The sequence below is a fragment of the Eschrichtius robustus genome, chromosome 10 (genome assembly GCF_028021215.1).
Source record: "Eschrichtius robustus isolate mEscRob2 chromosome 10, mEscRob2.pri, whole genome shotgun sequence".
In the NCBI taxonomy this organism is placed as follows: Eukaryota; Metazoa; Chordata; class Mammalia; order Artiodactyla; family Eschrichtiidae; genus Eschrichtius; species Eschrichtius robustus.
Window position 1 is genome coordinate 14,016,740 of NC_090833.1, and position 24,408 is coordinate 14,041,147.

General features: G+C 39.6%; 2 protein-coding genes across 4 annotated transcripts in view; one reads left to right on the plus strand and one right to left on the minus strand.

Annotated features, from left to right (window-relative positions):
• Nucleotides 1-503: 503 nt before the first annotated feature.
• On the minus strand, nt 504-4,902 carry B3GALT9 (beta-1,3-galactosyltransferase 9). The gene is made up of 2 exons (XM_068553966.1): nt 4,615-4,902; nt 504-1,607 (listed from the first exon to the last, which is right to left on the minus strand). Exons 1-2 carry the CDS (start codon nt 4,900-4,902, stop codon nt 504-506), a joined length of 1,392 nt encoding a protein of 463 aa, XP_068410067.1.
• FBXW2 (F-box and WD repeat domain containing 2) overlaps nt 4,705-24,408 on the plus strand; it is a 31,525-nt gene continuing 11,821 nt past the window's right edge. The window contains exons 1-5 of one of the 3 annotated variants that reach the window (XM_068551903.1): nt 4,705-4,793; nt 4,896-5,004; nt 10,200-10,709; nt 19,059-19,253; nt 21,309-21,442. In XM_068551903.1, the coding sequence (XP_068408004.1) occupies nt 10,220-10,709; nt 19,059-19,253; nt 21,309-21,442 (819 nt within the window). In that variant the 5' untranslated portion in view covers nt 4,705-4,793; nt 4,896-5,004; nt 10,200-10,219. Of the gene's footprint in view, nt 4,794-4,895; nt 5,005-5,033; nt 5,285-10,199; nt 10,710-19,058; nt 19,254-21,308; nt 21,443-24,408 lie in introns of those variants that run through there. The other 2 variants (XM_068551902.1, XM_068551904.1) reach the window with 2 other exon arrangements.

A 24,408-nucleotide genomic window follows, 5' to 3' on the forward strand; every position in this document is an offset into this window, starting at 1 on the left:
AGTGAGATTTAAGTTAATATATACTAGGTAGCTAAAACTTTTAAGTGTAATTCCACCACCCAGATTACTAAAATGTTTCCTCTTACAGACAAGATGAACATTTTGTTAAATTCCTTATTTAGTGTTTTCCTTTAATTCTGAGAATTCTCAAAAATCAGTCACGGCTGCTATCACTGAGTCATGACAGTTCCATAGAATGTGATTTTTAGAAATCCATTAATTGTAAAGAGAAACAAGACTCTTGGTTATAATTAAATTTAATGTTCTCTCTTTTCTAGACAAAAGGTATTATTTTGAAAAGAATCATGCTACACCAACTTAAATTTCTTAAAATGAGATCTCAATTCAATGTAGTACATCAGAGCACTAAGAACACTGCAACTTGCTGAGTACAATTAAAGATTCAGAGAAACTACATAAAACACAAGGAAGGAGGGACACTTTCTGTAACAAGGTAAGAGGTAATTTTTAAAGAACACACTTTTAAGAAAAACAAAGAAATCCTAATCACCATAATACATGACATTATTTTTTATGGTGCCCATGTGAAAAAGTTTAAAGCTGTCAAGGTATGTCAGAAGTTTGCAGGAAATGAGCCCATAGTAGGTTTCAAACAGCGTACATTCTTTCCCACTGTTAATTTCCTTCCATGCCAGGGGCATTTCAGCATCTGTAGTTTCTGAGGATGTGAAAATGAACTTAAAGCAACATCTGTTGTATCTGATATGGCTTTTCCCAGAAAACCTTGAACTGTGTATGGGTATTAGGCCAATGGATTTAGCACAAATTCCTACAAACACATCAGCAGGCACCATTATGGGGACTTCTTTGAAAACTACGTACATCATCCGAGCCACATCTTGGGACATAACAAAGGCCTCACCACTGCAGTAATCTGGGTAGTACTTTTCTGGGTACTCACTGAAAGGGACAAATTCTTGGCTATTAGGGTCTCTGTTGGGTGTATCCTGATGGATAACTCTTCCTACATAGATATCTTCAAGGTGTTCTTTCAGATTGAGGAGGTAGTCTACCAAACTTGGTAGATTGACAAACATCTCTTCATCAACCTTGAGAATGAACTGGGCGTTAGGGCAGAAAGTCACAGCCCACTGCGTCATGGTGATAATCTTCAGAGTTTGGTTCTCAGCACTGTCCAAGAAGATTCCTTCAATTATATCATTATGCTTTTGGGACTCTTTGTCTATCTCTTGCTGGGCAGTCACCAAAACAGGCATTCCCAAAGCAAACAGTGTGAGAATGGGATGCCCTCGGACACTGGTCACGTTACCCCAGGTTTTCCTGATGAGGTCCCGCCTTGTTCCATTTCCTGGGCTACTGAAGATAAGAGAGAGCAAAAATATGTTCTTCCCTTTACACACCTCCGACTGGCTCAGGATATAGTATTTGGAAAGATTACTTCTTAGGGGCTCCATGTTCAATTTTCTTGCCTTATCCTTAATTTCAAGAACTTTCATATCTACATAAGGCAAAGCATGCAGAAAATATTCTTCCACAAAATCAGCCCCAAAAAGCAAGGCATGAAATAGAATAACGTTAAACAGAATGAAACACCACTGGTGAGTCCGAAGTCTGCAGAATGTCACCTAAATAAAAGAACACACATTCATTCAAGCTCCATCTCCATTTCTGTTTTTGTCCCCACTGAACACTATATGTACCTCTCACAGCACTTAGCGCTACACTGTTTTAAGTGTTTATTATTTAGTTCTGTTGTTTGTCTCTCCCACTATATCATGGCCCCCTGGACAGCAGGCATCATGAATAAAATGTTGGTTGTTTTCTTGCTTGGAGGAAAGCCTACTTACTATATATGAGGCACTGTGTTAGACACTGGGGAAGCAAAGAGAAATCAGACATAGACACATGGATATAAAGTAACAAGTGCCATTGTGCTAAAAGCCTACAGGAAAATATATGATATTCTTTCTGGAATTGAAGCACTTGGATCAGTTTCTTCTCTAACTACAAAGGTCAAGGGCTGTTTTTCAATGAAGTGGTAGCTTTTGTTGGCTACTGAACAATGGCTACTATCAAACATTTACATTCTTCTAGTATGACTTTTCAATTTAATAATAAATTCTGACATTGTTTTGACAATGTCCCCTAATCCATCTGACGCGTCTATCAATATGGGCAGATTCCTGCTACCTGTATAGCACCTCTTCAGAGATCTAGGACATACCTGTGCCAAGCTTACTCCATCTCATCAAAGGAGATGGAAACTTTCCATTTGGAAGAGCATATACAATGTAGTATTGCAATATAACAGAGCCAGGGGACATCGGAGGAATTAAATCTCTATTCATTGGAGCTTCAATCAACAAAGACTCCCCTAATGACACCTCTTCCTGAGCGCTTGCTGGGGGCAAGGCACTGTGCTAAGCACTTTACATGCCTTAACTCATTCAGCCCTGGTAATATCCCTTTCAGATATGTTATCTTCAAACTGAAGCTGAGCGTACAGGCAGTATAGGAATTTGCCCAAGATCACTCAGTGAATAAGAGGGTGAGGTAGGGCCATGATTTGAACTGAAATCTGTCAGATTTCAAAGCTCACTCTTAACCATTAGAGAATCCTGAGTTCCATCTTTTACTTTCCCGTGTCTATTGAATAGGAAAAACCAACAGAGCAAAACAAACTCTCACAATTACAATCTGAACTCCTTTCCATTTTCTCAGTTCTGATGATTTACACACAGAAGAAACTTCAGCCTACTAAAAGCTTATTTTAATAGATATAAAATACTTCAAAGATTATAAGAAACTTGCCTGCATGTTGTCTGTGAACGATTTCGGGGCTTTGGAAATTATGGAGTCCAGATGCCAAAGTATGCCCAAATGTATCTCAGGATCACTCAGTCTAACAGCAATTGAGGTACAGTACCTTGTGCCTGAGACTTTAAGGATAAGGTTTCTTGTCAATCAGCCTGAGCTTTTGTCCCAGAATACCTGCTGGCTCCATAGGACAGCAAGTGCTGATCATGTTACAGCTAGAGTGAATCCAGAACAAAGACTAGAAAGCAAACCTCTTCAAATGCTTCCAACCTTATTTACCTCTTGAAAATGACCCTGGTGAAGTGCCTGGTGAAGTATGTGTGGGAGTTGAAAGAACAGTTAGTTCACGCATATCATCTCTTAATAGCATCATCACAGAAGGAGTGCATCTCAAGAAACTAAACAGTTGGAGTAGTTGCTGCTCCCTGGTACCTGCACATGCAACAAATGTGTTAAATATCAAGGAAAACTTGTCATCCCTAGTGGGTGCATTTTTTTTCTACCCAAAGAAACTTATGGTGTGGTTTGGTGTATGTCTCATCAAGAAGGATTTTGAATTCCTAGTATAGGCCATGGAAGAACATTCCTAAATAAATTATATGTCATCCATCTACCTTGCCCAGGCAACTTTATCTCAAAATGGAAAACAACGTGTAGTCCATTTTAGCCTGAATCAGAGAAACTAAGCATTTGATGTTTGCAATTTTCCTATTGCGTCAATGTGTAGGAATTACTCCAAATACCATTTGAGCAGCAGGTTTATGAAAGAAGGAAGGAAGGAAGGAAGGAAGGAAAGAAAGAAAACATCCAGCATATTCTTATGTTCCTGTCACATAAGCAGTTGTACTGAACATTCTGTCCCTACGCCAGGCCATATTTCATGTTTTTCTTTTTGCGTGTTGATCTTCCTACCTGCGATTCATAGCAGTTTTTGTAGTTATTTGGCTAGGAATAATTCATTACATTTTAAAGTTGGCTATGTTTTCTCAACAATCATTGTGCAATCTTGGAGATTTTTACGAAGTGGGAATATATATCCTAAAAAAAATTCAAATGAGAGGGAATTTTTACATATACTAAATTGAATGATTACACAGGTGTTGGATTTAATTAAATACAAATTCTATTTTGCAATTTTCTTTTCATTTTTTAATGAGCCATAAATTTTGCTCCTGGATAGCCTCTAGGCTTAAACTTAAGACAATTTGGTTTCTTTGTCCATGAGAGGTTGAAACAATGTTGTCTCTGGGGCAGCTCCATCTGGAATTTTCAGTTTCATTCATAAAACTCCTACCATCCTGGGGTTGAGACCATTTGCTGCAAATAGATAGGGGTGCCTGGTTTTCTTGATTACCTTAGCACTGCCTTTTCTTTCATAAAGCTTATCCAATCTGTGTACCCATGTCTTCCTAAATTTTCTTGTAATATCATCAGTCACTCTCTGGCTTCGAAGTTCACAGAGGCTTCCTGTTGCCTACCAAATCAAATCTGCTCTCTTGAGACCTGACTTTCTGGACTCCATACTTAGTTTCCACCACAAAGAATCAACTTTTTATTTCCCATGTTTCAAGTACCCTAGATGTGCTCTACCACTAACTGGACATACGGGTGTCTTACTATCTATATAAATGTTATGTCTATGCGTTGTTTGACTTTGGACACGTCTCTTAAATTCTCCCTCTCTCCTCCGTAAAGTGAGCATAATAAGAAAAAGTGCCGCACAGTCGGTGCAAGATCAGATTGGATGACGTACATAAACCTGCGGGGCCTGGAAGCAAGCCTTGGTCCATGCGTCACAGGTTTAAGCGGACCTACGCATGCTCCGCCTCCCTCTACGCTCCTCAGCTCTCCCGCTTCCCCTTTAAGGCGGGGCCGGAAGTGCAGCCGCGTCCGCTGGGCGCCGCGGGTGGAGGGACGCGCGGAGATGACGCAGGCAGCACCGGAAGCCGCTCCCCTGTGAGGCTGCGGACCCAGAGCGGCGGCCGCTGGTCCAGGTCTGTATGTGAGGCGGGGCCGGGTCGGGGAGGGGGTTGCCTGGCGCCCGCGCCTCTGCTGACCCGCCGCGCCTCGGGCTGTTTGTCTTTCTCTCCCTGCAGGCGCCATGGCTGCGGAGCGGACCCGGCCGCTGCGAGGCTCTGGCGGCCCGAGCGCGCCTAGTCGGTGTGAGCCCGGCGCGAGGTCCCGGGCCCCGGGGCGCTCGCTCAGGTCAGTGCCGCGCGGAACACGGCTCCGGGAGCAGGGGATCCGGGAGCGACGAACGGGTTGAAGGGATCTGGAGTTGATTTTAGAGATGGGAGAATTGAGTCTCGGAGTGACTGCCTCCTAGTGCCTCAGTTTCCTTAGCTGCGAAATGAGTTAACAGTGATGTCCCAGGGCTGCCATGAGTTTGAAAGATGATGAAGTGTGGAGAGGTGGTTTATGAAGTACAAAGCGCTGTACTAATGTGAGGGACTGCGCCATAATTGTGGGTATGCCATGGAAACAGGTGTGTATGTGGACTGCTGCTTGCAAGAAAGATAACAAGGTTAATGGTGAATAATGGTAACCGGCATTTCTTGTAGGCTTACAGTGTGCGGGTACTGTGCTAAACGTTTTAAGTGCATTATCCTGTTTATTCCTCGTAAAAACCCTTGTAGGGTTACCGGTTCGTGGTTACCTTTTATAAGTGAGGAAACTGGGCTTGAGATCGGGGAAGCGATTTGCCCAGGGTCACCCAGCAACAAGTGGGGTTGCAGAGCCCTTATTTTAGAAACACTATTTGTATTCTTTCAAAGCTTTTAAAAATTCAGCTTAAAACTGAAGGCGGATTTACATAGAACTGATATTCACACGGTTTTAAATTCATAAAGGGGCCCTCACGCCTATTCCTCAGCTCTCCAGCATTCTCTGGAAGCAACCAGTGTTACTAGCTTCTTGAATATTCAAAATATAAGTATGTAAGTTCATTTAGATAAGTTCAGAGCCTCTGTACTCTGAAACTGCTGGCTATACTTGATAAGAAAAGAGAGGGAAGATGAAGCCAAGGGCAACAAGTGTCTTGCTTTCTCTCTTGATTAGGCCGGGTCCTGAGGGAGGAGAGGAAAATGCATTCATCATGTTTAATCGAGAATGTTGTATCTTTAGTAAGACCTGGGAGTATAGGTTTGGTTTGGTTTTGGTTTTGGAGGGTGGGGGCTGGGAAAGATGTTGCACCTGCTCCTTCCTGTGGGACCCTGGGACAGTCACTCCACCTTTGGGGCCATAAATTTCCTCATTTATTAGTTAAGGGCAGTTCTGATACCTTCCAGGAGGTTGTGAAAATCAAGTGAGGTAATATCTATGAGTAGTACTTTAGTCTGTCAAACCAGTGCAAAGATGAGAGTTGCCTAAGAGAACATAGGGAGTTAATGGCAGAACCAGAGACCAAACCCAGGTCTCCCATCTCCCAGTTTAGGAATCTTTTCATCATCCACCTGTTTCAGAGCTTTGTGATTGTTACTATTGAGGGCAGAAGGGCAAGTTTAATGTTTAGTCTTAAGTGAGGGGAGGAAAAAAGGATGAGACACCATGGAGTGTGGAGAGGGTGGAGAGAAAATGCACCTAGTGGGAAATCATAGCCTCAAGTCAGTAACTGCCCTTAATTATAAAATTAATTCCCAGTAAGTTTGAGCACTTGAGTTTTTTGGTCTGTATATTTTACGCCATCTTAAGATAAACTGTGGTAATGTCATAGGGTTGAAAGGGATGTTAGTGGAGCTTTCCTGCCAGGTATTCATAGTAATAAAACTTACAAGGGCTCTGTGCTAGGCATGTCCCTACTCTGGTCCTGATTCTCACAGCCCTCAAGGTGAGCTAGCTTCCATTTTACAGATGACAAAACGGAAGCTTAGAAGTTAGTTGAACATGTCCATGATCACATAGAAAGTGGCTGAATCAGTAAAAGATTTGACTGACTCCAGAGCATTTTCATTTACCTCATTCTGCCTCTGTATCCAGCTGTCCTTGACCATTCCCAGTAATGGGAAGCTCACCACTCTGGAGGCAGCTGTTCCATTATTGGAAAGCTCTGGTGTTTTAAAAGCTCCTCCTTCAGTTGAATTGAAATCCCACTTCCTGAAGTTTTCCCCATGGGACCTTTGCTGCCAGTACATGATATTTCTAGAGGCTCTCTAAGAGTTCAGTTTAGACCAGTGACCTTAAGAAAGTTCTCTCCAGAGTCAGTTAATTTTTTAGAGAAACAAAAGGTGATTTTTTTTTTAAATAGTGCATTCTGCAAAGTTAATGGGGCCTCCTTTATTTTAAAAAGATGCCTTTTTCATGACAGTGAAAGATGAAGAACTGGAAAAGAGCCTCCCATAAAGGGTTCAGTAGCTTAAAGGGCAATTTCTAATGTAAGAGTGGGAAGAAAAATTCTTATGAGGAGTTAGGAGAGTATATAAATATCAGAAATGGCTGGGTTTTTAAAGGTGCTCGTTGGAAAACTCGTCCCATAATCTCTGTGGTGTCATGGGTACATTGATTTGGCATGCTGTATGATGTCTCTTAGTTATTTTGTAATGATATTGTTTTCACGGGTATTATAAATTTGCGTTGTGTCCAGTTCATCTTACATAAATGTCAGCGTTTCTGTGATGGACCTGTGGCATACTGTGTGTGTGTGGCGGTGCAGGTGAGATAGAGGAAGCCCCCCTGCTTCTTCACTGTAAAAAATGATGCCTGGGCAGATGTTTTGGTTATGTTTTTAATTGACCAGTATTAACTAATTAGCTGTTGTGACATTTTGTCAATGTCCACAGAAACTTTTTTTTTTTTTTTTTTTAGAAATTCACGTTCTTTTTTATTTATTTACTTATGACTGTGTTGAGTCTTCGTTTCTGTGTGAGGGCTTTCTCTAGTTGCGGCAAGTGGGGACCACTCTTCATCGCGGTGCGCGGGCCTCTCACCATCGCGGCCTCTCTTGTTGCGGAGCACAGGCTCCAGACGCGCAGGCTCAGTAATTGTGGCTCACGGGCCCAGTTGCTCCGTGGCATGTGGGATCTTCCCAGACCAGGGCTCGAACCCGTGTCCCCTGCATTGGCAGGCAGATTCTCAACCACTGCGCCACCAGGGAAGCCCAGAAACTTTTTTTTTTTGGTCTTGCTGTGAATGATTTTTTTAAAGTAAAACTTTTCCAGAAATATTATAGATAAAAGGTTGTTAGGATACAGAAAAAGGAGGAGGCTTGTTATTTTGGTTTTTTGTTTGTTTGTTTGTTTTGTTTTGTTCTTTGGCTGTGCCGAGTGGCTCGTGGGATCTTAGTTCCCCGACCAGGGATCGAACCCAGACCCTTGGCAGTGAAAGCGCAGAGTCCTAACCACTGGACTGCCAGGGAAGTCCCAGGAGGCTTGTTATCGTGTGTTGATAAAACTTTTGGTAAAATCATCGTTTTTCGGCAGCCAAGTAAATCCTTAAATTAATAAATCCTACCTAGCCCAAAACCTCAGGGTTAAAGTCCATTCACTGTTCAGAAATATTAGACAACAGATGATGTGATTGGAAGAGGTTTATTTGCTTTGACTGCTTTTTGTCTGATGACATTCCCGCCAAATTAGATATTGGGAAATTAATGAAAATGATTTTTACATACCATAACATTAACAAAGTTGGACTATGAGATCTGGATATTTGTGTAGATCTTGATCTAGGTGACATATATGGAAAGGAGTTTATTTTCCTCTTTTACCTTAATTTGGACTTAAAGTTTTTTTTTTTAATAAATTTATTTTATTTATTTATTTTTGACTGCATTGGGTCTTCATTGCTTCGTGCAGGCTTTCTCTAGTTGCGGCAAGTGGGGGCTTTTCTTCGTTGTGGTGCGAGGGCTTCTCATTGCGGTGGCTTCTCTTGTTGCGGAGCATGGGCTCTAGGCACACGGGCTTCAGTAGTTATGGCTCACAGGCTCAGTAGTTGTGGCACACAGGCTTAGTTGCTCCGTGGCATGTGGGATCTTCCCGGACTAGGGCTTGAACCCTTGTCCCCTGCATTGGCAGGCGGATTCTTAACCACTGTGCCACCAGGGAAGCCCTTAATTTGGACATAAAGTTTTTAAATTAGTATGATAATCTGATGGGAAACTGAGTGATCAGATTAGAATGAAAGTTTTTATTCTTTTTTTTAATCATTGAAATGTTTCAGCATATGAAAATAGAATAAAAAACCTCCATGTACCCATCACCCAGCACTAATATCTACCAACATGGCCTATCTTGGGAAAGATGGTTTTAACATGATTTGCTTTATTTTTTGTTCTCTTCCTGTTAGTTTAGTCCCCGTTGTTAAAAGAGTGTGTTGACACCTTGACATAGTATGTGTTGCTGGATACTTGTAAGTTTTTTTTGTTGTATTTAGCCCTAAAGGGGAAGGTGGTATATCATCAGGCTCGGTGCTCCCAGATTTTATCGCCAGGTTGCAGTTCTCCTGCAACCTGATCAGAAGAGTACTGATCTTGAGAGCACTGGCTTTCAGTCTGCTCTGTTGGCTATAGGCAAATCGCTTACCTTCTCTGACCTGCAGCTTCCTCATCTGCAAAGTGAAGATGATGGTCCCTTTCTTTGGGTGTTTTTTAAGCATCAGGGTTACTAATTTGTCTTATTTGTGCAGGCCTCCAGGACCCTCATGGCTCTCTGGGGTACATGAGGTTAAGAGTTGTCACCAGCTCATATGAGGCTTATAAAAACAGACTATGTAAGGCCAGATAAGGCCTTTGGTAATTCACGTTATAACAGGCAGTGCCATAAAGGAAGTGGAAGAACCAGAATACATGAGCCGTATAACTTACTGCATCTGCTTATTTTTCTTCCCCAGACCTTTTTGCCTGAACATCTATTGCAAAAGCCAGTAGTCAGTTCTGTGATTCTAGTAACAGGTCAGGTTGTACCTAGCATGATGACCAATGTCTCAAATTACTGCTCCGGAGACATGCTTTCTGGTTGTCACATCCTTGTGCTTATTTTTGTGATTTTAGTGCCCAAATAGAGTGTATTAAGGAAATGGTATTATGATGGTTTTGATGGGGGTTCCATTGTATAGAATACACTGTTTCATAAGGAATGAATACTCTGTAAATCTTTTACTGTGAAGATGCATGTAGCATGTGCTAGACTTCAGAAGGAGCAAATCACACACACACCAGCATAAATTTCATTGAGTTATGTTTTGGAGGTCATGATTTGTTAAAGTATGATTTCACAAATGTATTTTCTTTTGTGTGCATGGAAAATTTTCAGATAAATACAGTGTATTAACTGTAAAGTTGTAATGTAACTAAGCATAATGTTGTAATGCCAAGTTTTTTACACTAATTTTTAATACTTCATTTGTTAGCAGTCTTGCTTGAATGGTCATTTTGAGCAGAACTAATACAATATTTTGATGTGCCACAGGTAAATTTTTCCATAACCTTATGGAGAGAAAGGACTTTGAGACATGGCTTGATAACATTTCTGTTACATTTCTTTCTCTGACGGACTTGCAGAAAAATGAAACTCTGGATCACCTGATTAGTCTGAGTGGGGCAGTCCAGCTCAGGCATCTCTCCAATAACCTGGAGACTCTCCTCAAGCGGGACTTCCTCAAACTCCTTCCCCTGGAGCTCAGTTTTTATTTGTTAAAATGGCTCGATCCTCAGACTTTACTCACATGCTGCCTCGTCTCTAAACAGTGGAATAAGGTGATAAGTGCCTGTACAGAGGTGTGGCAGACTGCCTGTAAAAATTTGGGCTGGCAGATAGATGATTCTGTTCAGGACGCTTTGCACTGGAAGAAGGTTTATTTGAAGGCTATTTTGAGAATGAAGCAACTGGAGGACCATGAAGCCTTTGAGACCTCATCATTAATTGGACACAGTGCCAGAGTGTATGCACTTTACTACAAAGATGGACTCCTCTGTACAGGTAAGAGAGCCTGGAACTTTTTTTTGCATTTCATAGAGTGTAATCTTACAAATAGAACAAAATACTCCTCAGGCTTGAGAACGGCAATTGTTAATTATATAAGATATCTATAATGGCATTATCCCTTCATCCCTGACTGGTTTTTCTCCTCTTTATCCTTTTTCACTCTGAGAAGACAATTATTTTTATAAAATTTTATGAGAAGAAAGCTCCAGACATTTTTTTAAACGTGATGTGTGTCAGAAAGCTCTACTTGTTTCTGTGCTTTTCGTCCGTGTACAGTCCTCCATGTTGGGGTTTTTTTTTTTTTTTTTTTCTATCAGCTATGATTTTAGGGGAAAAAAACAGTAGAAAAGTTGCTGTCTAGTCCTAGCAAATAGGTCATTTTGGAAGAATTATGTAACCTCTCTGTGTTTGTTCCCTTGTCTATAAAATATGGAAAAGGAGATATTTCTCTCCTGCTCTAAGATCCTGTGGTGAGAAGAATTAGAAGAGTTTGGGCATGGGAATGAAGACAGTTGGGTATTTTAAAACTAAGCAAGTAGTTAGGTAACTTTTTATAACAAATGTAATCATTAAAATTAGAATTATGTGTATCTTCCAATTATAATGGGCATGTGTTTCTACATGTGATTATAATTAGTGCCTATGTTTTAGGCAATACATTTTGATAGGTGTTGTAAATAATTCTCAAGCAAAGTTTAGAATGGCTCTAGGCAGTTCTTAATCAATGATAGCAATGCCTATTCACTTCCATCGTATATAATATGTATAGTATAGGGATACTCCGTGTTCTGGATGATTAGAAATCATCCAGGATGATTTCTAATAAGCACTTGAGTATTACCTAAATTACATAGTTGTCATTTTTAATAGTATATACTGTTCCTTTGTGTAAATATATCATAATTATTTAGCCATTTCTGTATTGTGCATATTCAGGTTGTTTCTATTTTTATAAATATTTTTGTTTGCATTATTTTTTCCCCTTGAATTATTTATTTGGGGCAGAAGCCTCAGAGTAGAATCACCAGATCCAGACGTATGAATGATTTTCTAGCTCCTCTTAAGTGTCCTTTCCAGATATAGTGGATTGATGCTATGCCCACAGCAAAGTCTAAAGTAACCTGCTTCTCCCTCAGAGTCCTACCAGACTCAGTTTTAATATTTTTAATAATTAAGAGAGGTATGATTTCTCAATATTGTTTTAAAATGGCATTTCTTTATTCATTGAGGATGTACATTTTCTCACATGGTGACATTCTCTGAAATGCTAGACACTTTGTCAGTTTTATAAAATAAACATTAAATTTAAGGCATTTCATGGTTTTGTTTGTTTGCCGTCCTGAAATTACTCCGTGCTTACATTATTTTCCCTGTCCTATAAAAAGCCTGATTACTGGAACAACATCATCTGTTCTTTTATACTTTGATGTACTTTCCCAGCTGTGGTGATGGCTTTTCAATATCCTTTTCGCCTCATGATCACCGGCAGGTAATTTTTTTTTAAAGATTAAGATGCCATATTGCCTTTGAGCTTGGCATTTATTCACACTTGGGGCAATACTGGCAGTTGACTCATTTTCAGAACCAATTCCAGCTTTTTTTTTTTTTCTTAATTTCTTGTTAAACTTCGCATTTAAAATGCCATAAAACCTGTTACTTGGCACAGAAGTAAATGGAATACATTCACTGAATTCCTTAACTACCTGGAGAGTTAATATCTGCAGATAACTGTGGACCCAACCCTGCATTTTAAGATTATTCTTCAGGTGGGTCTGTATGCTGTGTTATTTTTAATATGATTAAATTCACCAGGTTTGCATATGGAAAATTATGCTTTGTTTATTGAAAATGATCCAAAGCATTAGTTTAAAGCAGCATTCCTGGGACTGTTACTAGCGAGAAATATTTGTTAATAGAATTAAACATGTGTTTGTATCACTTTGTTACTTAAGAGCTTGTATTTTCACTGTGGTTGAATTGGGAAATTCTGAATTTGGCAATAAATTTACAGTGACTCTCAGATTAGCCCTTAAGCAAGCAATAAAACAGTATTACCAAAAAGATAGATAATGCTAAAAATTAACATGGTATGGATTGAATGAGGTGGTTATTCTCCTTATTTCTGAAACGGTAAGAAAGGAAACTGTTGTGCTTTGTGCTGTTCAGTAGGTATTTATTTATAAAATGCCTACTGTGTGACAGACTGTGTGAGGGCATGCATAGCTGAATTAGAGCAGTTCTTTCCTCAGAGAACGTACACACTGGGATCAGGAAGGTAACCTGATTAAGTAAAAGTCTCCGTGTGAACTGTGGCTGATAAGAAAACACTGAAGTGGATAGCTGCTGCTCTGCTGTAGTAAATTATTGCCATGTGGGATTCAGGCTCAGAGTTGTCAGATCTGACTTTTCAAGAGAAGCCCCAAGTCTAAATTTTTGTGAAATATCCTTGTTTTTTAAAAAGTATTAATTTTTAAGTATTATTCAGAATTTTAAAATATGGTGGTTGGGTCATATTCAACCTGTAAGTGGCTGTGTTGTGACCTCTGGCTTACAGTCGAATGGGAAAAACGAGAGCTATAAAAGAGGTACGATCAAATGATATATTTAACTAGGCTTACTGTGATGAACATTTCACAGTATATACAGATATCAAATCGTTACATTACACCTGGAATTAATATAATGTTATATGTCAATTATATCTTAATTAAAAAGAGACCAACCAAAAAAGTGATACCGTTGAATTGTATGAGGGAATAAAATTATATAGTTGTTCAGAAGAAGGAATGATTTCTTCCATTTGGGAAAGTAGAGCAGTGTTTGTGTTGGGTCTTGAAGAACGTATAGATTTTTGGAGAGTTGAGATACACAGGGCTTTCCAGTAGGAATATCAGCATTCGAAAGGGCTAAGCATGAAGCATGGAGGATGAAAATAAAGAAAACCCATATTGGCTGAAATCTTATAATATAATTAGGGAGAGACTCCTAGAGTATAATCTGAAGAAATAGGCTTAGGCTGTGTTTTCACAAGCCTGGAATGCCAGGAACATGTATTTGGACAGTTTTCTATAAACTATGAAAGATTTTTGAGCAGAAAAAGGGCCGAGTTCAGAGCTTTCCATTTCAGATAAACTAGTGTTTCTTGTTTCTGTCAGACCCAGGTCCTCTTTTGATGACATATTTTACAGTATTCTCCTATCATGAAGTAAAAATCATGGAAGTAACTTATCTATAAGTACACATTTTAAAAATCAATATAATACCCAAACTTTGATCCAGAGGAGAAATAAGAGGACTGTGATTTAAAGTAATACATATTGAACACGTGCTCAAGCATGGCTTAGAAGGTGGTAATCAGATGTTTACACCTATGTGTACTATCATTGTGAACATGACAGCTGTGAATGCAGAATGTTGTGTTTGTGTCACAGATACCATCTGTGACGCCATCTTTTCAAATGGTGAAAGACTCTTAGAGTTCCCAGGAAAGTACGTCTTTCCTCAATTTATCTGGTAGTTACACTCATAGAAAATTAGGTATACAGTTAAACTGCTAATACTCTTTGTAAAACAGATTTTAGGCTCAGTCAGATAACTAAGATTTTCACTTACGAATATCTGGCAGAACTTTATGGAATGTCATGCAGAATACAGATTCTTTTTGTGCTCTGCAAACATTGCAGGATGCCCAGCATTCCTGGACTCTGCCCAGTAGATGCCAGTAATGTCTTCTCATTGTGACAGTGAAGCCACCCTAGAAATTTCTGAAGTGTTCCCCCTAGGAGATGATACTAATTCTATTGATACCCTTTGACATAGACACATCTTGCGCTTCCAATTTAAATTACTAGTCTGTTGCAGTTTAAATGAACTTAAATAGGTCTAGATATAGGATAGTAAGGGTAGAGATTTTTAAAAGTAGCAGTTGCAGAGAAGAGCAGCTATTGAAATAGATTGACAGGATTTGGCAATGAATCGGATATGTGGTAAGGAATAGGGAGATTTCAAAAATGGCTGAAGGCTTCTAGCTGCGTGTATAACTGGGAAGATAGTAGTAGTAGTAAAAGAATAGAAAATGAAGGGATAAATTCAAGAGGATAGATGGAATTCAATTTAGGATGAACTGAATTCATTTGGATGTCAAAGTGGAGATTCCCACAGTATCTGGAAATGCTGGGTGAGAGCTTTGGAGAGTGCTCAGGGCTAGAGAGAATGATTTAGGAGTTAGTCACATCACAGCTATGGCTGTAAGTGAAATTTTAAAAGGAGATGTAGAGAGGAGAAGGTAGAGCATAGGGGGGATCCTTTGAGTGTACTCAGAGAAAGGGGAGAGGTAAAGAAACAAGGGTAATGAAGAGAGTTTCAAGAAGGAGAATGAAAGTTGCCTGACTTGAAGAGGCACTGGTAAATGTTTATTCAGTTGGTTAACAGAGTCGAATAACTCAGAGGGGTGGTTTGAGAGCTGAGATCTGATTCTACCAGTTAAATATTTAAACTTAACTTGATAAGATAGCTTACTCTATTTGGGTTACGGCTCATTTTTCTGCTTACCTTTGTTACATTACCCATCTCTGTAATTTTTATATCAAAGACTGTTTTCACCCTGTTTTCTGAGTTGAGAGGGCTTTTTCCCCCTTTTATATAATGAAAAATAGTCTACATTTAGTCCCCTTTCACTTTCCTCTATGCTGTATCATTTACAACCTCTTTACCCAACCTGATTGTTTTCTGATGTTTATTAGGGTGTAAAACTGAATGGCCTAATGTTTTCCTATATAAACTAGTTTAAATAATTAATTTAGATAATCTTCCCTTTTTTTATCAGATTGTGGTAAAGTATATATGATTTATCATTTTAACCATTTTAAGTGCGTTGTTGTGCAGACATCACCACCATCTATCTCCAGAACTTTTAGCATCTTCCCAAACTGAAACTGTACTCATTAATCACTGACACCCTATTCCCTCCTCCGCAGCCCCTGGCAACCACCATTCTACTTTCTGTCTCTGAATTTGACTACTCTAGGTACTTCATGGGTAGAATCTTACAGTGTTTGTTCTTTTGTGACTGACTGAATTTCACTTAGCATAATGTGTCCATGGTTCCTCCATGTTGTCACGTATGTCAATTTCCTTCCTTCTTAAGGCTGAATAATAATCCTTTGTATGTATAGGCCACGTTTTCTCTATCCTCCCTCCTAGTTTATAACTGGCCTTCCTGCTTCCAGTTTTGCTCCCCTTCAAACCATTTCCTTTGATGCAGCCATAGTGATCTTTCAGAAATGCAGATAAGGTTATAGTTAAACATCCTCCCGACCGAGTTCTCCAGCCTGACCTTGCCACTATTTCCCAGTGATACCGAACTGTTATCAGTGTCCATGTTTTAGGCAATGCATTTTGACAAGCATTGTAAATAATTCCTAGGTAGTTTTTAGAATGGATTCAAGTAGTTCTTTATGAATCGACCACAATGCCTATTCACATATATTTATGTAATATATAGAGATATTTCATAGGTGCTTTAATAGTTATATTCCAGCGATTGGTAAACCACAAACTGCAGGGGCTGGATCCAGCAGAGTGGAGTAATTACCACAGAGACTCTATGACTCAAAAAGCCTAGTATATTTACTGTCTAGCCTTTTACAGAAATTTAGGCTGAGCTCTGGCATATACTGCTTTTTTCGGTTGGGGAGAGGGTGCTGATTACTTTATTCATCCTTTAGATTTCAACTAGTTAATACCTGAAAGTTTGGGGGTTTTTTTAAGCCATGAAATTCCTTCTTCCAACAGTCCTACACCACAGCCTGGCTTAACAACAAAGCAGAGGATATAGCTGTGGAGCCAGTTGCTCCATCTCCTGAGGCATGTTCATGGAACACCTCGATATTGAGGAGCACGATTGTAAACTCAGCGGAGCTTCATCTGGGGCGCTTTCTCCTTTTACCCCCCCCCTTGTATTTGCTATGGGCTTTTGTACTGCCCACCACTTACTGTACTGAATTATTATTGTTTGTTTAGCCTTTTTGTCTTCCTAAGAAGACTAAGCACCATAAGAGCAAGAGCCCTGCCTGACACAGAAGTTCTCTAAATATGGGTTGAATGAATGAATGAATGAGACCCTGGCTGAACACTGGCAATAAATCAGAACCAAGCTCAGATAGGATCTGAAATGATTTCTTTTCCTGCTTTGCTTCCTAGAAATATAGTCACAAAATGCCGACTGGACCAAAAAGCTGAGAGGACATTAAAGATTATCTAGACCTGTGCTGTCCAGTGTCGTAGCCACTCAACACGTATGGCTTTTGAGCGCTTGAGATACGGCTAGTTCAAACTGAGATGTGAAATAGGAAGTACTCACTGGATTTTGAAGACTTAGAATGTAAACTATTTCATTAATTTCTATATTGATTACATGTTAGATGATAATTTTGGCATACTGAGTTAAAAATATTAAATTATTTTCCCTTTTTTGTACTTTTTTTTAATAAATTTATTTATTTTTGGCTGCGTTGGGTCTTCATTGCTGCGCGTGGGATTTCTCTAGTTGTGGCGAGCGGAGGCTACTCTTCATTGCGGTGTGTGGGCGTCTCATTCGGTGGCTTCTCTTGTTGCAGAGCACGGGCTCTAGGCGCGCAGGCTTCAGTAGTTGTGGCACGTGGGCTCAGTAGTTGTGGCTTGCGGGCTCTAGAGCGCAGGCTCAGTAGTTGTGGCACACAGGCTTAGCTGCTCTGCGGCATGTGGGATCTTCCCAGACCAGGGCTCGAACCCATGTCCCGTGCATTGGCAGGTGGATTCTTAACCACTGCGCCACCAGGGAAGTCCCCTTTTTTTTGTACTTTTTAAAGTAGATATTAGAAAAATTTAAACTGTGTATGTGTCTTGCCTTGTATTTCTATTGGACGGTATTGTTCTAGATCATTGGTTCTCAATGCATTGCTAATACATTAGAATCACCTGGCAAGCTTTTACAGTAATTAGATCCTACCTCAGATGTTCTAAGTTAGAATCTCTGAAGATAGGGCCTTGCACGTGTGTTTTGATAAAGCTCCACAGATGATTCTGATGCCTCATATGCCCATTGAGAACCACCAGCCAAATCTCATCTTTCATTTTATAGAGAGGAAACTGAATCCTTAAATAGTAAAATCACAACAAATATAGTCTTCATTTCAGTATGCTCTCATAGGGTTTGCCCCAGTTGAAATTCATACTCTGCCTCTTTCATAACTGATAGCTATTTTTCCATTGTCTGAAACAGTGGCTCTTGATCAACCCTTAAAGGTGGCATTGTGGCTAACTTTATTTAGTCATTTAAGCTTTTTGAAAACTGATCAGTTGGTGCTTTTCCAAGATACCATGTCCTTATTACAGGGACTGCATTTTTGTAGCTTCAGAATGGTTTTTTCTTTGTCAGTTCTTTTTTTTTTTTTTTTTCTGGCTGCGCTCTGCAGCATGCGGGATCTTAGTTCCCTGACGAGGGATCGAACCTGTTTCCCCTGCAGTGGAAGCGCAGAGTCCTAACCACTGGACCGCCAGGGAATTCCCTCTTCGTCAATTCTTATTCTTACTTTTATACAGGTAAATTGTGACACATGAGTTCATCGTTAGGATTTTAAATGTGATTAAGACAAGGTCCTGAATTGTCACCATAATCAGTATAATATTTTCATCAGAGGCAGAAGTAAAACCTACCCTCTTTTCTGCAGAATCTTAAGAGGCTTTACGAGCTCTTTGTTGAGTTGTTGCGAACGTCTGAGAATAATTTATGTCTAGTTTTCTTTGAAGTTCCTTCACATATTTCAAGATGGCTCAAGAAATTAGCAGTTAGCCTTTGCAGAAGTTAACCAGTGATTGGAGGCTTATCTATGATTTGCCTTAGAGTAGAACATGTTCCAGCAGACAACTTTACTATTCAACATTTTTATTTGTTCAAAATTGTTGGGTGATGGACAGGCACGCAAGTGTACACATCCAGTCATAGGTGGTACCCACCATTTTAAGCTTAAATCAGAGAGCTCATGATAGCCAAAGATTTGGGAAAATTTACAAGTGGAAGCACCAAAGGGTGCTTTAGTCTAACACCACGCTATAACCTGGAAAGTTAAGGGAAAAGGACTAAACCAAAAGGCTTGGACTCAGTCCCAGGGCTGTTAACAGTATTCTGGTGACCCAGAGCAAGTTGTGTTACTGTCTCCATGCTTTGGTTTTCCCAGCTATTAAGTGAGAGTGCTAGAGGAGGTGACTGTTAAGGTTCTCCTTTAAGAATACCATGGTTTGGGGAATTGATTTTCCTTCTTTAGTGTTTGTTTTCTTACTAACCTCCCTGTTTTTCTCTTGAAGGGTCAGATGACTTGTCTGCAAAACTATGGGATGTGAGCACAGGGCAGTGTGTTTATGGCATCCAGACCCACACTTGTGCAGCGGTGAAGTTTGATGAGCAGAAGCTTGTGACAGGCTCCTTTGACAACACTGTGGCCTGCTGGGAATGGAGTTCCGGAGCCAGGACCCAGCACTTCCGGGGGCACACGGGGGCGGGTGGGTTGCCTTTCTTCAAGGGTTTCAACAGCTACTTTACCCTCATTCCTTAAAGCCAGGAGCCAAGAATGTGATCCCTTTTTTGTTTTTGTTTTTTAATTTAACCTGTCTTTCCCCCAATTTCTTTCTCAGTCACTACAGTTAATCCCTTTATTCAAGTTATTCTTTTTTGGAATTTTCCCCCTAATTTTGCTTTTCCTTGGCCCATTTTTTAACTCTTATGTCCTTTATACCCTTATGCTAGGAGAGGCAGTTCTTCTTTTCCCCTGTTTCATTTATATCCTATTGAACAGTCAGCCCCCTCTGTTTTGATCAGATTCCATACCTCCAAATTGAATAAGTGCTACACTTGTAAATTCAGTCCACTTTATTTGTAGAATTAGGACTGGAAATCATTTGGAGTGACTATACAGATTATATCAAATTGGAGCTTGGTTGACAATAATTTTACAGCAGCCTTAGTTTGTAAAAAAAACTGGTCATTTGAACATAGCCTTCAGATCTGAGCTTCTCCCTCTGCTTCACTGTATTTTGGAGCTCTGTGGAGAAATCATGTTGATGAAGTTCCTAGCCTCTTGTGCAGCTGCTCCCTTCTTCCTTTCTGCCCTTTACCCACTGCATTAGCCCCTGAGAATCATAGTCTATGCTCTTGAGACACTTATGAGCAGCCTTCCTGGACTCCCTAAACAGGTTGAGTTTCTCTGCTGTAGGTTTCCCAATATGTGTGTAACACTTATCATATCAATACAAGTAAGTATGATAACCTTGTTTCCCCACCAACCTGTAAGCTCCAGAAGGACAGGGATCCTGCCTGTCTTATTCACACTTAGGTCCTGAATTCCTTGCACCGTACCTGGTACTCAGTAATTCTTTAATATAAACCTAGCTGTTTTATGGCAAAAAACCAAGTCCCCCCCCATTTTGTTTGTCATCCTGTACATTTTTCTTCAGTCTTCTCTGCTACCACTTGTTTGTTGTAGAAATTAATATTTTGAAGATATATGATTTAACGTGGAACTTATATATCAAACTGAGTGTAATATTTCCACAGTGTCCAGGGTTGTACATTGACTTCCAGGTGATTTTATACCTGGTCAGCTTTGAGAGCCCTGTTCTAAAAAATTTCCTCTTTGCTGTTCCCTGGACATTGCTGTGGCTTTACCTAACTCCATGCCTTTGCTCTTCCCTCTACCTGCAGTATTCTCTTTCTTTTCTTGATAAATTCTACTCATCCTTCAGGGCCCATCTCCAATATCGCCTCTTCCCTGAAGTCCTCCCTGATACCCCTGGGCAGAGTTAGTCATTCTCCTTGGTGTGTCCCTAGCAAGAGGTAAACATTTATTTATTTTTTTTGGACTTCCTCTTCCACCCCTCACTTAGTCTGAGTTCCTTAAAGAAAAGAGCAGTGTCTTCATCTTTTGGTCCCCAGTGTTCCTTTAGAGCTTGGCAGGCATTTAAAAACAAATATTTGAGTACTTGCTATACTCAGGCACTGTTTTAGGTGCTGGAGATAGAGCTCTAAAGAAAATCAGACAGTTTGAGAGAATGGCTTAGTCTGACCTTTAAGATCTTTGTTTTGTTTTTCTCATTACACTGGCTTTTCTTGAGTATGGCTATTGTTTTGCAGCTTATACTCTTGACATTTTATCTTACTGCAGTAAATAGTACAAATATGAGTAGGTCCACCTATGTTCTGTTTTTCCTGCATAGGCTAGATAAGTTACGTGTAGTATCAGGCAGGCAGTCCTGAGAAGAAATGCCATTATCTCCTACACTGGTTTACCTCTCACTCTGAAGCTAGTACAAGTATAAGAGATTGTATTATTCCAGGAGCTTTTCATCCTTAGAATTATCAGCTATGATAATAACAAGAATTTTGAAATGGATATATTTTTTAGCATAAAATTGCTAGTTGAGAAAGCATCATTCCTACAGTAGTTCTGGTTGAGAAATTATACAGTTGGGCGGCTAGGGAGAATAAATGTAAGTGAACTCTACTATGAAAGACCCACAGGCAAAGGCATATTTTAACTTTGTGTGTGTTGTATATACTAGTGTTTAGCGTCGACTACAATGATGAACTGGACATCTTGGTGAGTGGCTCTGCAGATTTCACTGTGAAAGTGTGGGCTTTATCTGCTGGGACGTGCCTGAACACACTCACCGGGCACACAGAATGGGTCACCAAGGTAGGAAGACCTACAGAAGAAATGTTGACATCAGTCTTGCTGAGGGTGGGGGAGCTGGGGGTGGGGTGGGGGATGGTAGATGCTGCCTCATAAGTGGTAGATGAGTCGTAAGATGGGATAGATACAACCACAAAGCATGATGGTGTATAACAGTGACCAGCATGTAAAAGACACTCAGTAAGTAGTTCAATGAATGAGTGACTTACGGACATGGAAAGATGCCCACAATATATTAGGTGGGTAGAGGGAGCGAATAAAACAGGTTACATACAAAAAACTGTGTAGAGTATGACGACAGTTTCTAAATGTGTTTTTGCACTAAAATGTTGAAGATGATTATTTCTTGTGGAATTGAGTACTTTTTTCCCTTTAGGATAAGCATATTTTTAAATCAGAAAAGTAATTTTCATTTTAAAAAAGAAAATGCTTGCAAGAAGTGGAAGAAAAAGGTACAGGCTCTTTAAAAGAACATTGTGCTGGTTTCTAGCCACTTTTATTCAACATATAATTGGAAGTCCTAGACAGAGCAGAAAAGGAAAAAAAGGGATCCATGTTGGAAAGGAAGAGGTAAAACTGTCAGTATTTGCAGATGCATGATATTTTGATGACTCCACCAGAAAACTGTTAGAACTTGTAAACTACATGTAAAGTTGCAAGATGTAAAATCTATACACAAAAAATCTGTTGCCTTTCTGTACGCTAATAATGAACTATCAGAAAGAGAAATAAAGAAAACAGTCCCATTTACAATTGCATCAAAAAGAATAAAATACCTAGGAATAAGTTTAACCAGTATATAACAGAAAGACCTGTATATTGAAAACTGCAAGGCATTAATGAAGGAAATTGAAGTAGACACAAATAAATGGAAAGGTATTTCGTGCTCATGGATTGGAACAATCGGTATTGTTAAAATGTTCATACTACCCAAAGCAATCTACAGATTCAGTGCAGTCCCTATCAAAATTCCAATGGCATTTTTCAAGGAAATAAGACAAATAATCCTAAAATTTGTATGGAACCACAAAAAACCTCAAAAAGCCAAAACAATCTTGAAAAAGCACAAAGCTGAAGGCATCATGCTTTCAAACTATATGACAAAGATATAGTAGTTAAAACTATGGTATTGGCAGAACAGACACATAGATCAATGGAACAGAATAAATAGCCCAGAAATAAACCCACGTATATATGGTCAATTCATTTATGACAAAGGAGCCAAGAATATACAGTGGGGAAAGGGCAGTCTCTTCAGTAAATGGTGTTGGGAAAACTGAAGAGCCACATACAAAAGAATGAAACTCAACCACTGTCTTACACGATACATAAAAATTAACTCAAAATCGAGTAAAGATTTGAACTTCTTAACACCTGAAATCATAAAACAAGACTAGAAGAAGACATAGTAAGCATCTTGACATAGGTTTTGGCAATGATTTTTTGAATCTGACACCAAAAGCAACAAAAGCAAAAATAAATAAGTGGGACTACACCATACTAAAAAGCTTCTGCACAGCAAAAGAAACTGTTAACAAAATTAAGAGGTAACCTACTGAATGGGAGAAAATATTTGCAAATTATATATCAGATTGGGGCTAATATCCAAAATAGATGAATAACTCATACAACTCAATAGCAAAAAACCAAACAATCTGATTAAAAAATGGGCAGAAGATCTGAACATTTTTCCAAAGAAGACATATAGATGATAAATGAAGACAACAACTAATAAGTAAATGAAAAGATGTTCAACATAATTAATCATCAGGGAAATGCAAATCAAAACCACAATGAGAGACTTCCGTAGTGGTCCAGTGGTTAAGACTCTGCGCTCCCAGTGCAGGGGGTCCAGGTTCGATCCCTGGTCAGAGAACTAGATCTTGTATGCCGCAACTATAAAAAAGATCCCGCATGCTGCAACAAAGATCCCACACGTGGCAATGAAGATCCCACATGCCACAACTAAGACCCAGCACAGCCAACTAAATAAATAAATATTAGGGGAAAAAAACGCACAATGAGATATCACGTCATACTAGTTAGAATGACTATTATCAAAAAGACAAGAAATAACAGGTGTTCGTGAGATTGTGGAGAAAAGGGAACCTTTGTTCACTTTTAGGGGAATGTAAATTGGTGCAGCCACTACGGAAAACAGTTTGGAAGTTCCTCAAAGGATGAAAAATAGAACTTCCGCATGATCCAGCAATTCCACTTCTGGGTATTTATCCAAAGAAATTGAAAACACTAACTCAGAAAGATACATGCACCCCCATGTTCATTGCAGCGTTATTTACAATAGCCAAGATATGGAAACAACCAAAGTGTCCATAGATGGATGAAGGGGTATATGTATTGAAATATTATTTAGCCGTAAAAAAAGAATGAAATCGTGCCATATGTGCCAAATGGATGGACCTCAAGGGCATTATGCTAAGTGAGGTAAGACAAAAAAAGGCAAATACCATACGATCTCTCTTATATGTGGACTCTACAGGGGAAAAAAAAAGCCAAGCTCATAGATACAGAGAACAGATTGGTGGTTGCCAGAGGCAGGGGGTGGGATGTGGGGAGTGGGAGAAATGGGTGGACAGTGTTTTTTGGTTTTTTTGGTTTTTTAGTTTAAATAAATTGCAAAGAAAGGGAAGGAGGAAGGAGGAGAAAATAATGCTCGCAAGAAGTGAAACAAAAATGTACAGGATCTTTAGAAGAATGTTGTGATGTCTTCTAGTTTTCAAAAAAGCGATTGCTGTGAGGATCAAAAGGCATTTAAAAAGTGGAAATGCCATGCAGAAACACTTTTCTTGAGCTTATCATGCTATTCTGTGAGGGGCTAAGGATGCAAGAGTGAGCAAAACAGACCCAGGCTTGATGCGAATGTTAGTCTAGTAGGAGGAATAGTTATTAGTAATTTCACAAGTTCACAAATTGTGTTAAGTGCTATGGAGGAAAAGTGCAGAGTCTAA

Bases quoted from the DNA above. Each gene is read 5' to 3' on its own strand.
- B3GALT9 (XM_068553966.1), bottom strand. From the start codon at position 4,902: ATGGCGCCTGCAGGGAGAGAAAGACAAACAGCCCGAGGCGCGGCGGGT. The intron at 1,608-4,614 runs GTAGGTCCGCTT...TCTTTTATTTAG, and splicing joins TAGAGGGAGGCGGAGCATGC to GTGACATTCTGCAGACTTCG.